General features: G+C 38.9%; 1 protein-coding gene and 1 long non-coding RNA gene across 2 annotated transcripts in view; both read right to left on the bottom strand.

Moving 5' to 3' along the window:
- Window positions 1-393: 393 nt before the first annotated feature.
- LOC119476327 overlaps window positions 394-12,938 on the bottom strand; it is a 26,633-nt gene continuing 14,088 nt past the window's right edge. The window contains exon 2 of the long non-coding RNA XR_005203995.1: window positions 394-7,229. This is a non-coding gene — a long non-coding RNA (uncharacterized LOC119476327). The remainder of the gene's footprint in view (window positions 7,230-12,938) is intronic.
- zbtb20 (zinc finger and BTB domain containing 20) overlaps window positions 7,023-12,938 on the bottom strand; it is a 22,009-nt gene continuing 16,093 nt past the window's right edge. Inside the window, exons 3-4 of the mRNA XM_037749745.1 lie at window positions 9,943-11,457; window positions 7,023-8,176 (exon numbers count right to left, since the gene is read on the bottom strand). Of these exons, the coding sequence (XP_037605673.1) occupies window positions 7,641-8,176; window positions 9,943-11,437 (2,031 nt within the window). The 5' untranslated portion in view covers window positions 11,438-11,457 and the 3' untranslated portion in view covers window positions 7,023-7,640. The remainder of the gene's footprint in view (window positions 8,177-9,942; window positions 11,458-12,938) is intronic.

Raw genomic sequence — 12,938 nt, 5'->3', positions numbered from 1 at the left:
GACCGGTGATTATTGTGTGTTTTCTCAGAGGAACGATGCAACATTTACAATCTTATACATGTTTTAACATGCAATACTTTACATCACAGCTACTGTGTCAGATTCATTTTTATGTTTTGTTGCATTTCTTATAAAAAAAAAGGTCTATTTTGGTCTACAAATGAACACAACCACAAAACTATAAACAACCGATCAAGTGACAAAAAACACACAGATGCATTTTCACAAGCACCCGGCAATGAGAAGAAAAACAAAGAAAAACAACTGTAGCGATCTAACCCTAATCGTACAGGAACCCCACACACATAGAAAAAAGAAATGTTATTTTCTCCGTAAAACTTAAATTAACTTAACCATTCTTTGGTTTATGAAAACAAACATTGTCTAGTACAGTTTTTTTTTTTTTATCATTTGACTTCTAATGATTAGCATGGCCCCGCTTTACAAATGACCTCCACCGGCCTCCTTTAGGTACATTACAGTGCTAAAAGTTTGGATCTGCATGTCCATTCTGGCGGACTATGTGCTGGCTGAGACAGTGATCTTTTTGCTGCTTTTTTTGTATTTTATTTCTCTGCACTATGAAAGAGAGATCTACATAGAGAAACAGAGTGATAGCATAGTGCATGTTGGTTATAGAAACCGGCCCACACAAGCATAAGCTCATGAGGTTTGTGGCAAAATTTTTGAATTATGAGATTAAAAAAGTGATCTATTTGAGGGAAATATACTAAACTTTTGATGTAATGGGCAATGTTTGCTACTACATGACCAAATATCCAACAGATGTGTAAAAGGTTAGTTAAGCGTGGAAAAACGAATGCCAGACTAGGAGTTGGAATGATCTGGACTTGAACAGGAATGCATGTTTTTAGTTTAATCGTCTCGTCGAAGCTGGACTAAGCCAAAAAACAACAACAAAAAAAAAGACGAGTGAGAACACAAAGAGGCTCAATGTTTAGTCTTCAGAGGCTAAATCACGCCCAAGTCTCCTCATCACTGTGATAAAAAAGATACAGAAAGCCTGTTATCGAGGGACACTCAAAATATAGCTCGTGCTCCATCAAAAACAAAGAACTCCCCTACAGGAAAGAAAGAAGCTGTGTAGACAGGACTGCATGCTTCATTTGGACTGATGGATGGTAGTTAACCTGATGGTGATGTTTATTAAAAACCTCATCAGGGTAGTGTAATAACTGCATGTTCGGAGAAAGCGTCATAGTGAATATAATGTAGATGTTATAGCTTAGTTTAGCTGCGTCGTACTTTAAAAATCTGCTTCACTGAGTGTGTGTGAAGCTCAAAATCAAAATCTGGATGTTTGACTGTAATAGATGCTGTTTGTGTTTGCGTCACAGTGTGACGGCTGGATGACAGGGACTAGCTATATCACATTGCCTATATTATTATTATTATTATTATTATTATGCTTCATTTTAACGTTAAATGTCTATGAAACTAAGCCTTCAAAATGTGCATTTGTTTATCATAGCTGTTTTCTCCTATTTACTTGAAAACTATGTATTATGGAGGATTTAAAGATTCAAAATAAAGGCAATCACTTGCTTTTGGTATGATGCATTTTAATTTGATGTAATATATTATGTTATAGGTTTTGCAGAAATTTCTTATTTAAAAAAAGATTTTTGTCTGCTTTTGTTCTCACATCTAATTCAACAATAGTGGTGCAATTTGTTTTTTTTCCCCTCCTAAATTTGGCACAGTAACTAGGCTGGAGAAGGTTACAGAGAAAACTAATTAGTCCACAGGGGACAGAATAATAAGCCATCCCAAAACCTTTTATCTCGCAGCCACTCGGTCCTGAAACTTGCTTTTTATTCTACTAGATTTTCTTTTAGTTTTGTTTTCACGTTGTTAAACCAACCACTTAAAGACGTTTGAATGCTCTTTGTGTGTGTCCGCTGTTGCCAAAACTTTCAATTTAATTGAATGTAATTTTTAATTTGCGAATTTCCCCGATGTGGGACTAATAAATCTTATTTTATCTTATCTAAATTTGTAATCTCATTTTGCATCCAAGTACTGGAGTGGATAAATATCTAAATGACCAGTTTCTTTTTTTTTTTTTTTTTTCACGCTGCTCGTTGCTTGCCCTTTACAATTTCAAGCTGCACGTAAACAACAAGGCCGTCAGATAAGATAAAACTTTAATGGTCGTTGTGGGGGAACTGGGCAGTGGCTTGCATGTTATAGAGTCATCAAGGGCAAAGGACACAAAGTGCCATTGTGGGTAACTACTGCCATGCTTATAGATGCTATTCCAATCTGAAGAATGGCAATATTTACCAACAACTGAATCAAAAAAATCCAAATATTCGATATTTCGATATTTTGTTCATTGTGGCAGGCAGTGTTAACTTCACCAGTTGATGTGTGGCTCCCTCTGCTGTTCACAAAGTGCCACTACCCTTCCCCCCCCCCCACAAACATACAGTACAGTATATGGCTTGTTTGCAAATGGCGAAAAACTGAAACTAAAACTGGCATTGTGTAAAATGCCAAACAGCAATGAGAGAGAGAGAGCAACGTGAAAGAAAAAAAAGGTCATTCAATTTTAAGATTACATAATATTTTTCTACTCAACCTATTTGTATATTTCATTTAAAAAAATGTGATTGCATTTTATATCTTTGAATCCTCCAGACCGTATAGATGTAGGATAAAAAATAAAACTTGCAGATGTAGCTTTTACTGTATATGAAATAGAACATTTTTAAAGGGTTCTCTTAGGATGTAGGTCTTAGCAGTAGTAGTATAAATAGTATTTGTTTTAATAGACCATTGTGTATATACTGTATCTGTGCAATGTAGGAGAGAAAAACTATGAATATTCTGTATAGTTGCTGTATGTACTGATAGGCACTTGATAGGCATATCCCCTAAATCCCACATGGTACTGTATACTGTATACTCTAGCTGCAAGTATGTCTTTAAATTGTAAATGTAATCTTCATCTGTGTGGAGATGGTGATACTTAAATATATATCGTATATATATTTGTAAGAAGTTATCTATTTCATTCTTATGTGTACTGTTGAAGGCCCAAAAAAGAAAAATTATCTGGATGTGTTTTCTGTATTCTACTCTTCACTTTGTGACTTCATTCAAGCTTAAATAAAAAAGATCTGACTTTAAAAAAAAAAAATGTGTGGAGACAGACTGAAAGACAAACAGGAAGACAGACGCATGCTTATCAGAATAAAACAAACCTGTTCCTTACTCAACATGACCCTCACCATTACTATCTTCCATTTCCTTGTTTTCAATGCAAAGCATATAAGCATATATATAGTACACTGTGAAATATGACTCAATAACTGACTATCCTTTATCCAGTTGCGTGAAAGCTATGTATGTATAAACAACACCACTATGATCACCATTAAAAACAAAAACAAAAGCAGGAGGAAGTCTGAAATAAAGAAGTATAACGATGAATTAAACATACTGCAAGAAGGACAACAATGTACTGTAGACCCTGTGTCTCTACGCTAGATAAACAAAACATGAACAGTAATATATTTGAAACACAATACAAACAGCTGCAGGCTCAAGGCTAGTATCTACTTTTCAATATGTTTTTGTTCTGGAAAATATGCGAACACTTTGCAAACATAAAGACTTTTTTTTCTGTTTTTTTTTCTTTCTTTTTTTCAAACTAACAACTAGAAGAAGCACGATTGAGATAAGGACTTATTTTCTGGATAATGTTGCAACTTTTCAACGATTTTTAACCGACTTTTTCGCAACACTGAGAGAAAAGAGAATTAATAAGCACCACTACGAGTAGCTGAAGCAGTATAAGGAATATATAACTATGGACAGTGGAGAGCGTGTGATGCTAATGCAACAGGGGAGGGTTAGGGTATGCTATAGCACGTTATGACACACTGGAGAGAAGGTTTTTCCCCTTTACGAGCCTGGTCTGCTATCAAAACACCGTATGATACAAGAACTGACGATGGGACGAGTTATTAGCCCTCATCCGGATAACGTTGAGATTGGCTACTTTTGTTATTCCAAAAAAAAAATAAGAGAGAAGAAGATAGAGAAACAATCGATAGTGTAATTCTGAAATCAAATATTTCAAACATTGAGCTACTTAACCTACTATTTAGACCAATGATACCACAAAGCTGGTTGTACTCATCTAGCTACAGTCAATAGTGCATTTGATATATGTGTTTACACAAAATATGTAAAAATTTAGGTGCCATGAAGGAATGCTAGATTACCGAACACACACACACACGTTACACTGAAACAATTCTCTGCCTTCGAAGAAGTGACGGTGTTAGTTTGGCAGTGTTTAACTTGAACAGACAACAACACCAACGTTGTGAGCTGTGCGCCATAACATGTGGCAGTACTGTTGGAAAAGAGATCTCGGCAGTTGCTTACATATTCTATTTAGTGCATTGTCCGTTAAGGCATGAGATTACCCTCCACGTGCTGTGTAGAGACAAATATAGCACTAGCATGCAGCAATATCGCCATCCCGGCAACGACAGCTACAAACAGGGAACAATTTAGGCTTATAATGCGCACCATAAGGAGACAGGCCCAATCAAATGTTAAATAATGTGCTACTTTTACTGAGGACTGACCTCACCTAACCTTTTTTTTTTTTTTGGAGAAACCAGAATCTCTCACATGTTCATCACTTGACTTCACTTCACCACAGGGATCAGAAATCTAGTAGCAATTATATGAAAATTCAAAATGCTGGATAGAACTTCTCCAAACGGAAGTACAACAGTACTTGACTCCGCCGTCAAATCTCCGAACAACAGGTGGCGTATTAGCCCAAAAGGGTTTGGAGAGCTGCTTCTCATACATAGTACCTGCTCTGCATATTGCAAAGGAAGCCCTACAGTTCAGATATTCCACTTATTAACAGTTTGATTAGGCTTTATAACCACACAGACACTCACAGACATACGAACACTAAGGAAGGGACACGACTGTGTACAACCGACAGACAAGATATCAAAGAAGCTGCATTCCATCACCTCCCCACACCTTTAACCACACAAAGTTGTTCTAGGACACACGTATCATTTATGTTACACACACACATTATAAATGTATTATTAATAAGATAATAATAGTTATTATTATTATTACCTCCGCCAACGGACGGGAGTTGCGTTTATTATTACTGTTTCACTGTTAATGTTGTTTGGCTTGGATGTTCTCGTAGGAAAATTCTGTCTGTTTCTAAAGAGATTGATTAACTGTTATAGGGAGCTGACTCCATAAAAAGAATGAATCCAAAAGGTTAAAACGTAGATGAGCACACGTAATGGTACATATTTAAATAAAAATAAATGCTTGCATCAACACGGCACGAGGATATACTGTAGGTAACTGCAAGCGATAACAAAAGCCAAGAACCGCTGAATTACTTAATGAATAAATTGAAACAAAGCTATTCTATTAACATGTGAACTCTACAACCAAATGTTAGATTTAAAAAAAAAAAAAAAATCCTCTTTTCTAAAACTATAATATCTCTGTTAACAGTAGTGCACTTATTGGTTTAAGCAGTGCAACATATATGCAAGAAAATAATGCAGTCCACTTATCAAGATTTAAAAAAATGTTTTTTTTTTTCCTTTGAAATTGAATAAAAGAAAAATCATAGAAGTTCATTTAAGGAAAAATGATTAAATATTAAGCACAGGCATTTTTAAGAAAATGTGCAAAGTAGCACTTTGTTGTTTTTTGTTTTTTTTAAATCTACAGCAGGTCTTTTTAAGACTGTACTGTAATGCAGTTAGTTATTCTTTTAACGATACAACTACGAAAAGTGTTTGCTCACATAAAGGAGCAAATCCTTCAGATTGCAGTTGCAGGCAGTTGTACGTGTGTGTGTGTGTATGTGTGTGTGTGTCCTATTTCGAATAAAAAGCAATACAAAACAATTCAAATATCAGAAATGAGCATTTACGTGATGTGATGCATGGATGACAACTTGCGCACACTAGCTTCCAAAATCTATTCTGTACATGCTGTGTCTAGGTTTTTATTTTTAGAAAAATCAGGAATGTATACTATCGTCTAGAAAGTCCGTCTGCAACTTGTGGTATATCACGAATGGTTTCAATGGAGCTACTTGTTTTGCTTCGAGACTGTATTTCCTTTCAAAACGTTGCAGGAGCCTTCAGGGAGAGCCAACACATAAATGCATTTAGCTCCCACTTGCTGAAATAGCTTTGCAATAGTAATGAACGGGTTATACAGAGGCTCTCGGATCAGGATGGCATTTGTTTCCGATTGATTCCAATTAAATCCCTCCCTCTTTAACACCGATCCAATCAACAACAAGCCTACCCTCCCACCCCCCACCCTTATATTATAATTATCAATTTACAACCATGTAGGCTACTCAATAACAATAGTTCAAGTGACAATTTCAATCTACATCCCATAACAGTCAGGTGCGAGTTAAGGAGCAGCAATTATGAAGGAGAGAGTTTAGTCGCATATGCCAGCCTGCCATAACTGTGAACGTCAGAAGGCTAAAATAAAAAACAACCATCAGCAAAAGAATCTTTCTTTTTTTCTCATGTTTTGAAATGGAAGAGGTCTACTAGCCTTAACAGTCGTTTAGTAGGATATTAGTGGCAGTGTATGCAAATGAGTTAAACTCCAAACTTCAGAAAAAAAGAAACATATTTTTGCTCAAATACTGTCTCGTCAACACACCCTAATTTTTTTAGTAAACTCAACCGTCAAAATGCATGGACGACAATTACAAAACATGTGAGAAATATTTACCCCCGCCGCCGCCAACGGCGACAGGAAGTCAACATTTCAGTAAAATGATTGAAATTGGTACCGTGACAACAGCTGCATTATAATCCCTTAATACCATAGGAATAAATAAAACCCAGTGTCAAATTAACTACTCTCCTTTTTTTAATTTTACATAAGAAGGCAATCTTGTGACCATCAGTATATTTTTTAGAGGGAATATGTAGCCCAACCCCAGGTGATTTTTTTTTTTGTTATTGTTGTTGTAAATTATACCACAGTAAGCTTGGACATCTATAGTTTCCAAACTGGTCAGTATGGGTTCACAACTACCATGATTTATGTTTCATGGCAATGTACACACACACACACACACACACACACACACGCACACACACACACACGCACACGCAGACACACACACACACACACACACACACACACACACACTTGGGCGAACAAACAGACACATGCAAATCCACAGACGCTCAAACATATATGCACATGTATATTCATTCAGACGTATCTACACTAAAGGTGTGTCTGTGTGTATGTGTTTCTTTCGTAGGCCTTTCGGTAGTGTTCAACACATAAATCAGTATTTTAGGAAAGCATACATTTAGAGGCCTGTAGTTAGGATCCATCCAGTAGATCAATATCAAACTACTAAGCCTTAAGGCCACCATCTTTTTTTTCTTTTAGAATAACAGAAAGAAAAAAAAATAATAATCTTTTTTTTTTGGGAAACTTAATGTGCCAGTGTCTATACTCATTACTCTTCATACCTCAAAATAAGAAAAGGAAAATCTAGTGCCATTTTTATTTGTCATTCTTTTTGAAAGAAGTTTATCTATTAGTACTTATCCATCGGAGACATGCATTCGCATGTGGTCATTGAAGTGCTCCATTTGGTCGAACTTGGCAGGGCAGACGGAGCACACGTAGGTGGTCCCTTCTTGGCAGCTCGCTTCTGCAGCTACACCCACTCCTGTTCCAACCCCGGCCCCTACTCCGGCACCGCCGCTCACCGGCATGGCGAGGGCCACCACTCCGGCACCAGGCTCTGGGACGGCCATGGGCATGGGAATGGAGACCGGGCCCGGGGGGCCCGCGCTCCCCGACAGCCCCGTGATGGCGCTGCCTGTGTTGTGCAGGGCCATGTGCCTCTCCAGCAGGGTCTTGTGCGAGAACTTCTTCTTGCAGATGTAGCACTCATAGGACTTCTCTCCACGGTGCAGCCGCATGTGGACGTTGAGAGAGCTCTTCTGGGTGAAGCGCTTGTTGCAGATGCTGCACTGGTAGGCCCGCACCCCTGTGTGTGTCACCATGTGTTTGATTAAGTAATCCTTCAGGGAGAACGAGCGCCAGCAGATGCTGCACTGATGAGGCTTCTCACCTGCATGTACATGCAAGACAAAAGCATTATTAGCAAAGGGAGAAAAAAAAAAGAAGAGACACATTTTGAGGATTAGGTTTACGAAATATGGAAGAACTTGCGCAGCAATATTTGACTCTACCAGTGTTACTTTTCCAGTACAGAACAGGAATTATTCAAACCTGTATTAGCTTGTTCCACTATGCGCTGTATGCATAGTGAGAAAAGGTTTCCTATAATGTAGCTCTGATGCAGTTATTGGAAAAATTGGAGGAATTTGAAAAACACAATAATGTTAATCTCCATATGATTTATGCATCTATTTGGTTTGTTCAGACATAAGCTCATTTTACATAATTGTGACATTCTTGGCTGTAAAATATTAACATATTATTAATTACATAAATCTAACAGGTAGAGGAAGAGACTGACAAAACTGCGAATAGGTAATTTGTATCATGGAAGTTAATGAAGTCCTGTGTATCTACTGTTTGCTGCAGCGACTGAATTAATGTGTAGCTACCTGTTTGGATTTAATGAAGCCAATAATTTATACTTTTACTTTATCACTTTTTTTTTTTCTTTCTCTCTGTTTTGCTGCTCAGATCAGTTACAGATCAGCAGTGTGGAGCTTGCATATATATAACAGGTATATATACTGCTTTTTTTGCTATTATATATGTAATACAATATCTCGTACAACTGAAAAGCCATCGGTTTTGTCTCTTTTTTGATTGCAGCCAATTACCCCTGCTGCACATGTGTGTGATGTATTGGTCTGTCCACTGTCTTTTAGCTATTTTGGGGGTGTATTGTACAAATTCATATTTTTAGGAGTTTCCATTCTTTTGTAATGACTGTTGGAGTTTTTCCTCACCTTCATCTCGCATCGAGTTGCCTTGCGAAAATGTAATATATTACCTTTGCCAAAGTACCTCTTTTTTCCAAAATAAAAACTATTTATGTTGTATATGTATGGTAATCACATAGGGACAACGATACAATATTATGCTAAATCATATTGATATCATGTTTGTTTTTGAATAATATTTTTAAAGGTAATCCGTCATTGATTGTCATGAGACGTTCAGATCTCGTCTCACGGGACCGATCAATCAGTGACTTTTCTTCTCAATATGTCGTCGCTCTGCTCGGCCTGATTGTGTGAGTAAAAATGGGAAATTTGGTTTGAAATAGCCGTCACAGGTGGCTCTGGACAAGCAATGGAGTCTCATGAATAATAATGACTACTTGAGTAGGCAATCTTCTAATTATATGATATCTAATTCTATACATCTGTGATGATGATTTCTACAGTTTATGATTGATAAGGCCGGCAGTGCTCAAGGAAAGCAGTGCACAGTGAATGTCATATTTGAGGCTGTGTTTTCATACTTTTCCAGTAAAGAAACACGGCTAACATATGAATACTATACACTGTATGTTTTATGTACTAATCTTCATAGTATACTGTTTTACAGTTGGTATTCATTTAGTCACTTTCTCAGTGTGAACAAACTGCAACCACAAACCCTGCTGGGTACACATCGTATGTATTGTGTTAAAAGGACACAGCACTAGTGCTTTAGTATGTTGTCATTGCAATAATAGCATTAATAATCATTTCAATTCATATCATAATTAAAATAAGACCTCTGATGTTACAGTCCGACATCCACTAACCAAAACATATTTCTATAGTATTTCTGCAACTACAACCTACATTAACTACGAATAGTGCAATCATTTAACTGAGCTTGCTAAACAAATAAGACATTTGGACTTACCAGTATGGACAAACATGTGTTTGACGTAGTTCTGTTTGGCAGTAAAGGTTTTACTGCAGAGAGTGCATTCATAGGGCTTCTTTTCCCCCGGACCGAGTACTCCTAGGGCCGGTTGCTGCTGGGCTGGATCTTGCTGTACCGACATGGGGTTCGAGAATGGTGGCATCGCAGGGGACGGCACGGCCACATACTGGGGTTGCTGCTGGCCGGGAAGGTAAAGGAAAGGCTTGTTGTCTCTAACCGGCTGTGTGGGAAAGAGTCCGGGCAGGAAGGTGCTTCCAGGAGTGCCCATCACTTGGGAATTGCTGGTCACGGTGAGCGGCATCCTCAGATTGCTGGTGAGTGATTCTGCCTGGCGCATGTAGTGCGGGGCACTTGGCAGGGACCGGGACATGACTGGGTTTGGCAGGGTCTGCATCATGCTACTGTCACTAGTGCTGTGGGATGTGTCCCCGTCCTCTGCGTCTTGCACTTGCTCCGGGGATGAGTCATTGACCTCTATATGCACTGGACCTCCTTCTCCTTGCTGACCGTCGCTGCTGTCTCTGAAGCTCGTCAGGTACGGCTGCTGCTCCATAGCATCCGGCTCAGTGCTGATGGAGGAGCTCACCCCTGAGTCAAAACTTTCAACCTTGGATTCACTCTCCACGCCCTCATTATGGTCAGTGTCGTCTTGGCAGTCCAAATTGCCGTAGCAGCTGTACTCGTCTTCGGCCTCCTGCTTTATGTGCATCCCTCCTGTTTGTATGCGTACCGGTCGGGGCTGCTTGCGGCAGTGGGTGGACTCTGCCACGGAGATGAAGCGGTCGACCGGCTGCGATCTCTCGTGGATGCGGTTCATCCAGGGCGGATCTTGAGATTGCGGGTCCTTCTGAGTGCTGAGAGTCGGATCGTAATTCGTCGACATAGGGTTAATGTACACGGGGCGCTCGCGGGTGCCGTTCTGCAGAGTGAGGCCGGGGTAGGAATACAGTGATGTGTATGCACGGTCTGATGTTGCTTGCATATAACCCGACTCTGCGTCGCTGCTGGGTCCAGAGGTGCCAGACTCCGGCGTGCCACGGGGCGTCTCCTGACCAGAGTCTCCTGGTATAACAGAGAACCCCCCCGGCCCGGCCAGGCCCACATTCTGGGACACGATGCGGGTGCACTCATCTATGACGGTCTTGATCTGCAGGATGCTGGCAGCAGTGAGGATCTGCAGGGCCTCCGACTGAGACACCCGCAGGATCCCGCTGTACATAAAGTCAATCAGCTTTTGGATGGACTGCACCGAGACCACAGAAGGGATCTCAATGTCGCTGTAGCCCAAGAGCAGCTTGTCCTGAAAGAAGGGGCTTCCAGCGGCCAGCACGCACCGGTGAGCTCGCAGCATACTTCCATGGATCCGAACAGTCACGTCACAGAAGTGCCCACGGTTGCGCTGCTCATTGAGGGTCTCAAGTACAGAATTGCTGAAGTTGTGGAGATTGATGTTATGAATGCGCTCGGTCATCCCCTTGCAACTGATGTCACCTGCAGGCAGGAAGCAACACACCTGGTTTAAAAACTCTGACATACACACAATCACTACTGTGCATTATTCAACTGGATTAAACACACCCCTATACCTAAAATGAAGAATTTGACAAAAACGTAGCAACTTTTTTTCCCCACATATAACAACAATATATTTACATTGATAGTTTACATTATTACTGATATATTAGGAGTAGGGCTGTCAAATTTAAAGCAATAATAACGCATTAACACAAATTCGTTTTAACATCACTCATTTTAACACATAAATGCAATCGATGTTTCGGATGTTAGTGGGCTCAGTTTTAAAGCTAGAATGAAGTTCCTGCTGTCATATGAAACTAGATAACCTAAAGAATTATGTCATACTAACTTGTCGTGAAGGAGGCTAAATAACGCTCCACACTTCTGCTAAATGTTGGCGATGAAATAAGGGGTTCTTTGACCTCTGACCTCCAGATATGTGAATGAAAATGTGTTCTATGTGTACCCACCAGTCTCCCCTTTACAGACATGCCCACTTTATGATAATCATATTCAGTTTGGGGCAAGTCATAGTCAAGTCAGCACACTGACACACTGACAGCTGTTGTTGTTGGGTTTGAGTTTGCCATGTTATGATTTGAGCATATTTTTAATGCTAAATGCAGTATCTGTGAGGGTTTCTGGACAATATTTGTCATTGTTTTATGTTGTTAATGGATTTCCAATAATAAATATATACATACATTTGCATAAAGTAAGCATATTTGCCCACTACCATGTTGATAAAAGTATTAAATACTTGACAAATCTCCCTTTAAGGTACATTTTGAACAGATAAAAAATGTGTGATTAATTTGTGATTAATCAGGATTAACCATGAACAATCATGCGATTAATCGCGATTAAATATTTTAATTGATTGACAGCCCTAATATGTTTACATTGTTGGTTTACAGTATTACTGATATATCAGGAGTAATACAACTGTGTAATTGAATAATTAAATATATACTATGTAATAGAATAGTTACAAGCAAATGCATCAGAAAAAGAAGATCTCTTGTATGTAAGGACATTTTTGGCTGTATGTTAGAAAACACAACCAGATCACAGTACTACAATCAATTAAATATATCATAAGTAGTAGTTATGCTTATAATAAACAGACACGAGTTAAAATGATAAAACAGATATGGTAATTCTTTTTTTTCCCTCGCTCCAGTCTCATAATTTTAGGAACAAATCATTTTAACATCTGAGCTAAATTTGTCTCTTGAATCATGGTTTAAAAAAATCCCACATTGACGAGCTGAAAGACAATTAAGATGGTTCCCATCTAATTATTACAAGTTTCTCTCTCTTTCTCCTGAAATTCCTCCAACCGCCATTAGGTGGTGCACTGGGCTTACATGACTACAGGCCTCTTTTGTTAGCCATGTGTTCAGTGTGATGGCGCTTCCTAACTATCCTAGGAATACACTAGATGTGACCTG

The sequence above is a fragment of the Sebastes umbrosus genome, chromosome 17 (genome assembly GCF_015220745.1).
Source record: "Sebastes umbrosus isolate fSebUmb1 chromosome 17, fSebUmb1.pri, whole genome shotgun sequence".
Taxonomy (NCBI): domain Eukaryota; kingdom Metazoa; phylum Chordata; class Actinopteri; order Perciformes; family Sebastidae; genus Sebastes; species Sebastes umbrosus.
The sequence above is the reverse complement of the archived record's forward strand: the minus strand, read 5'-3'. Positions and strand labels throughout refer to the sequence as shown.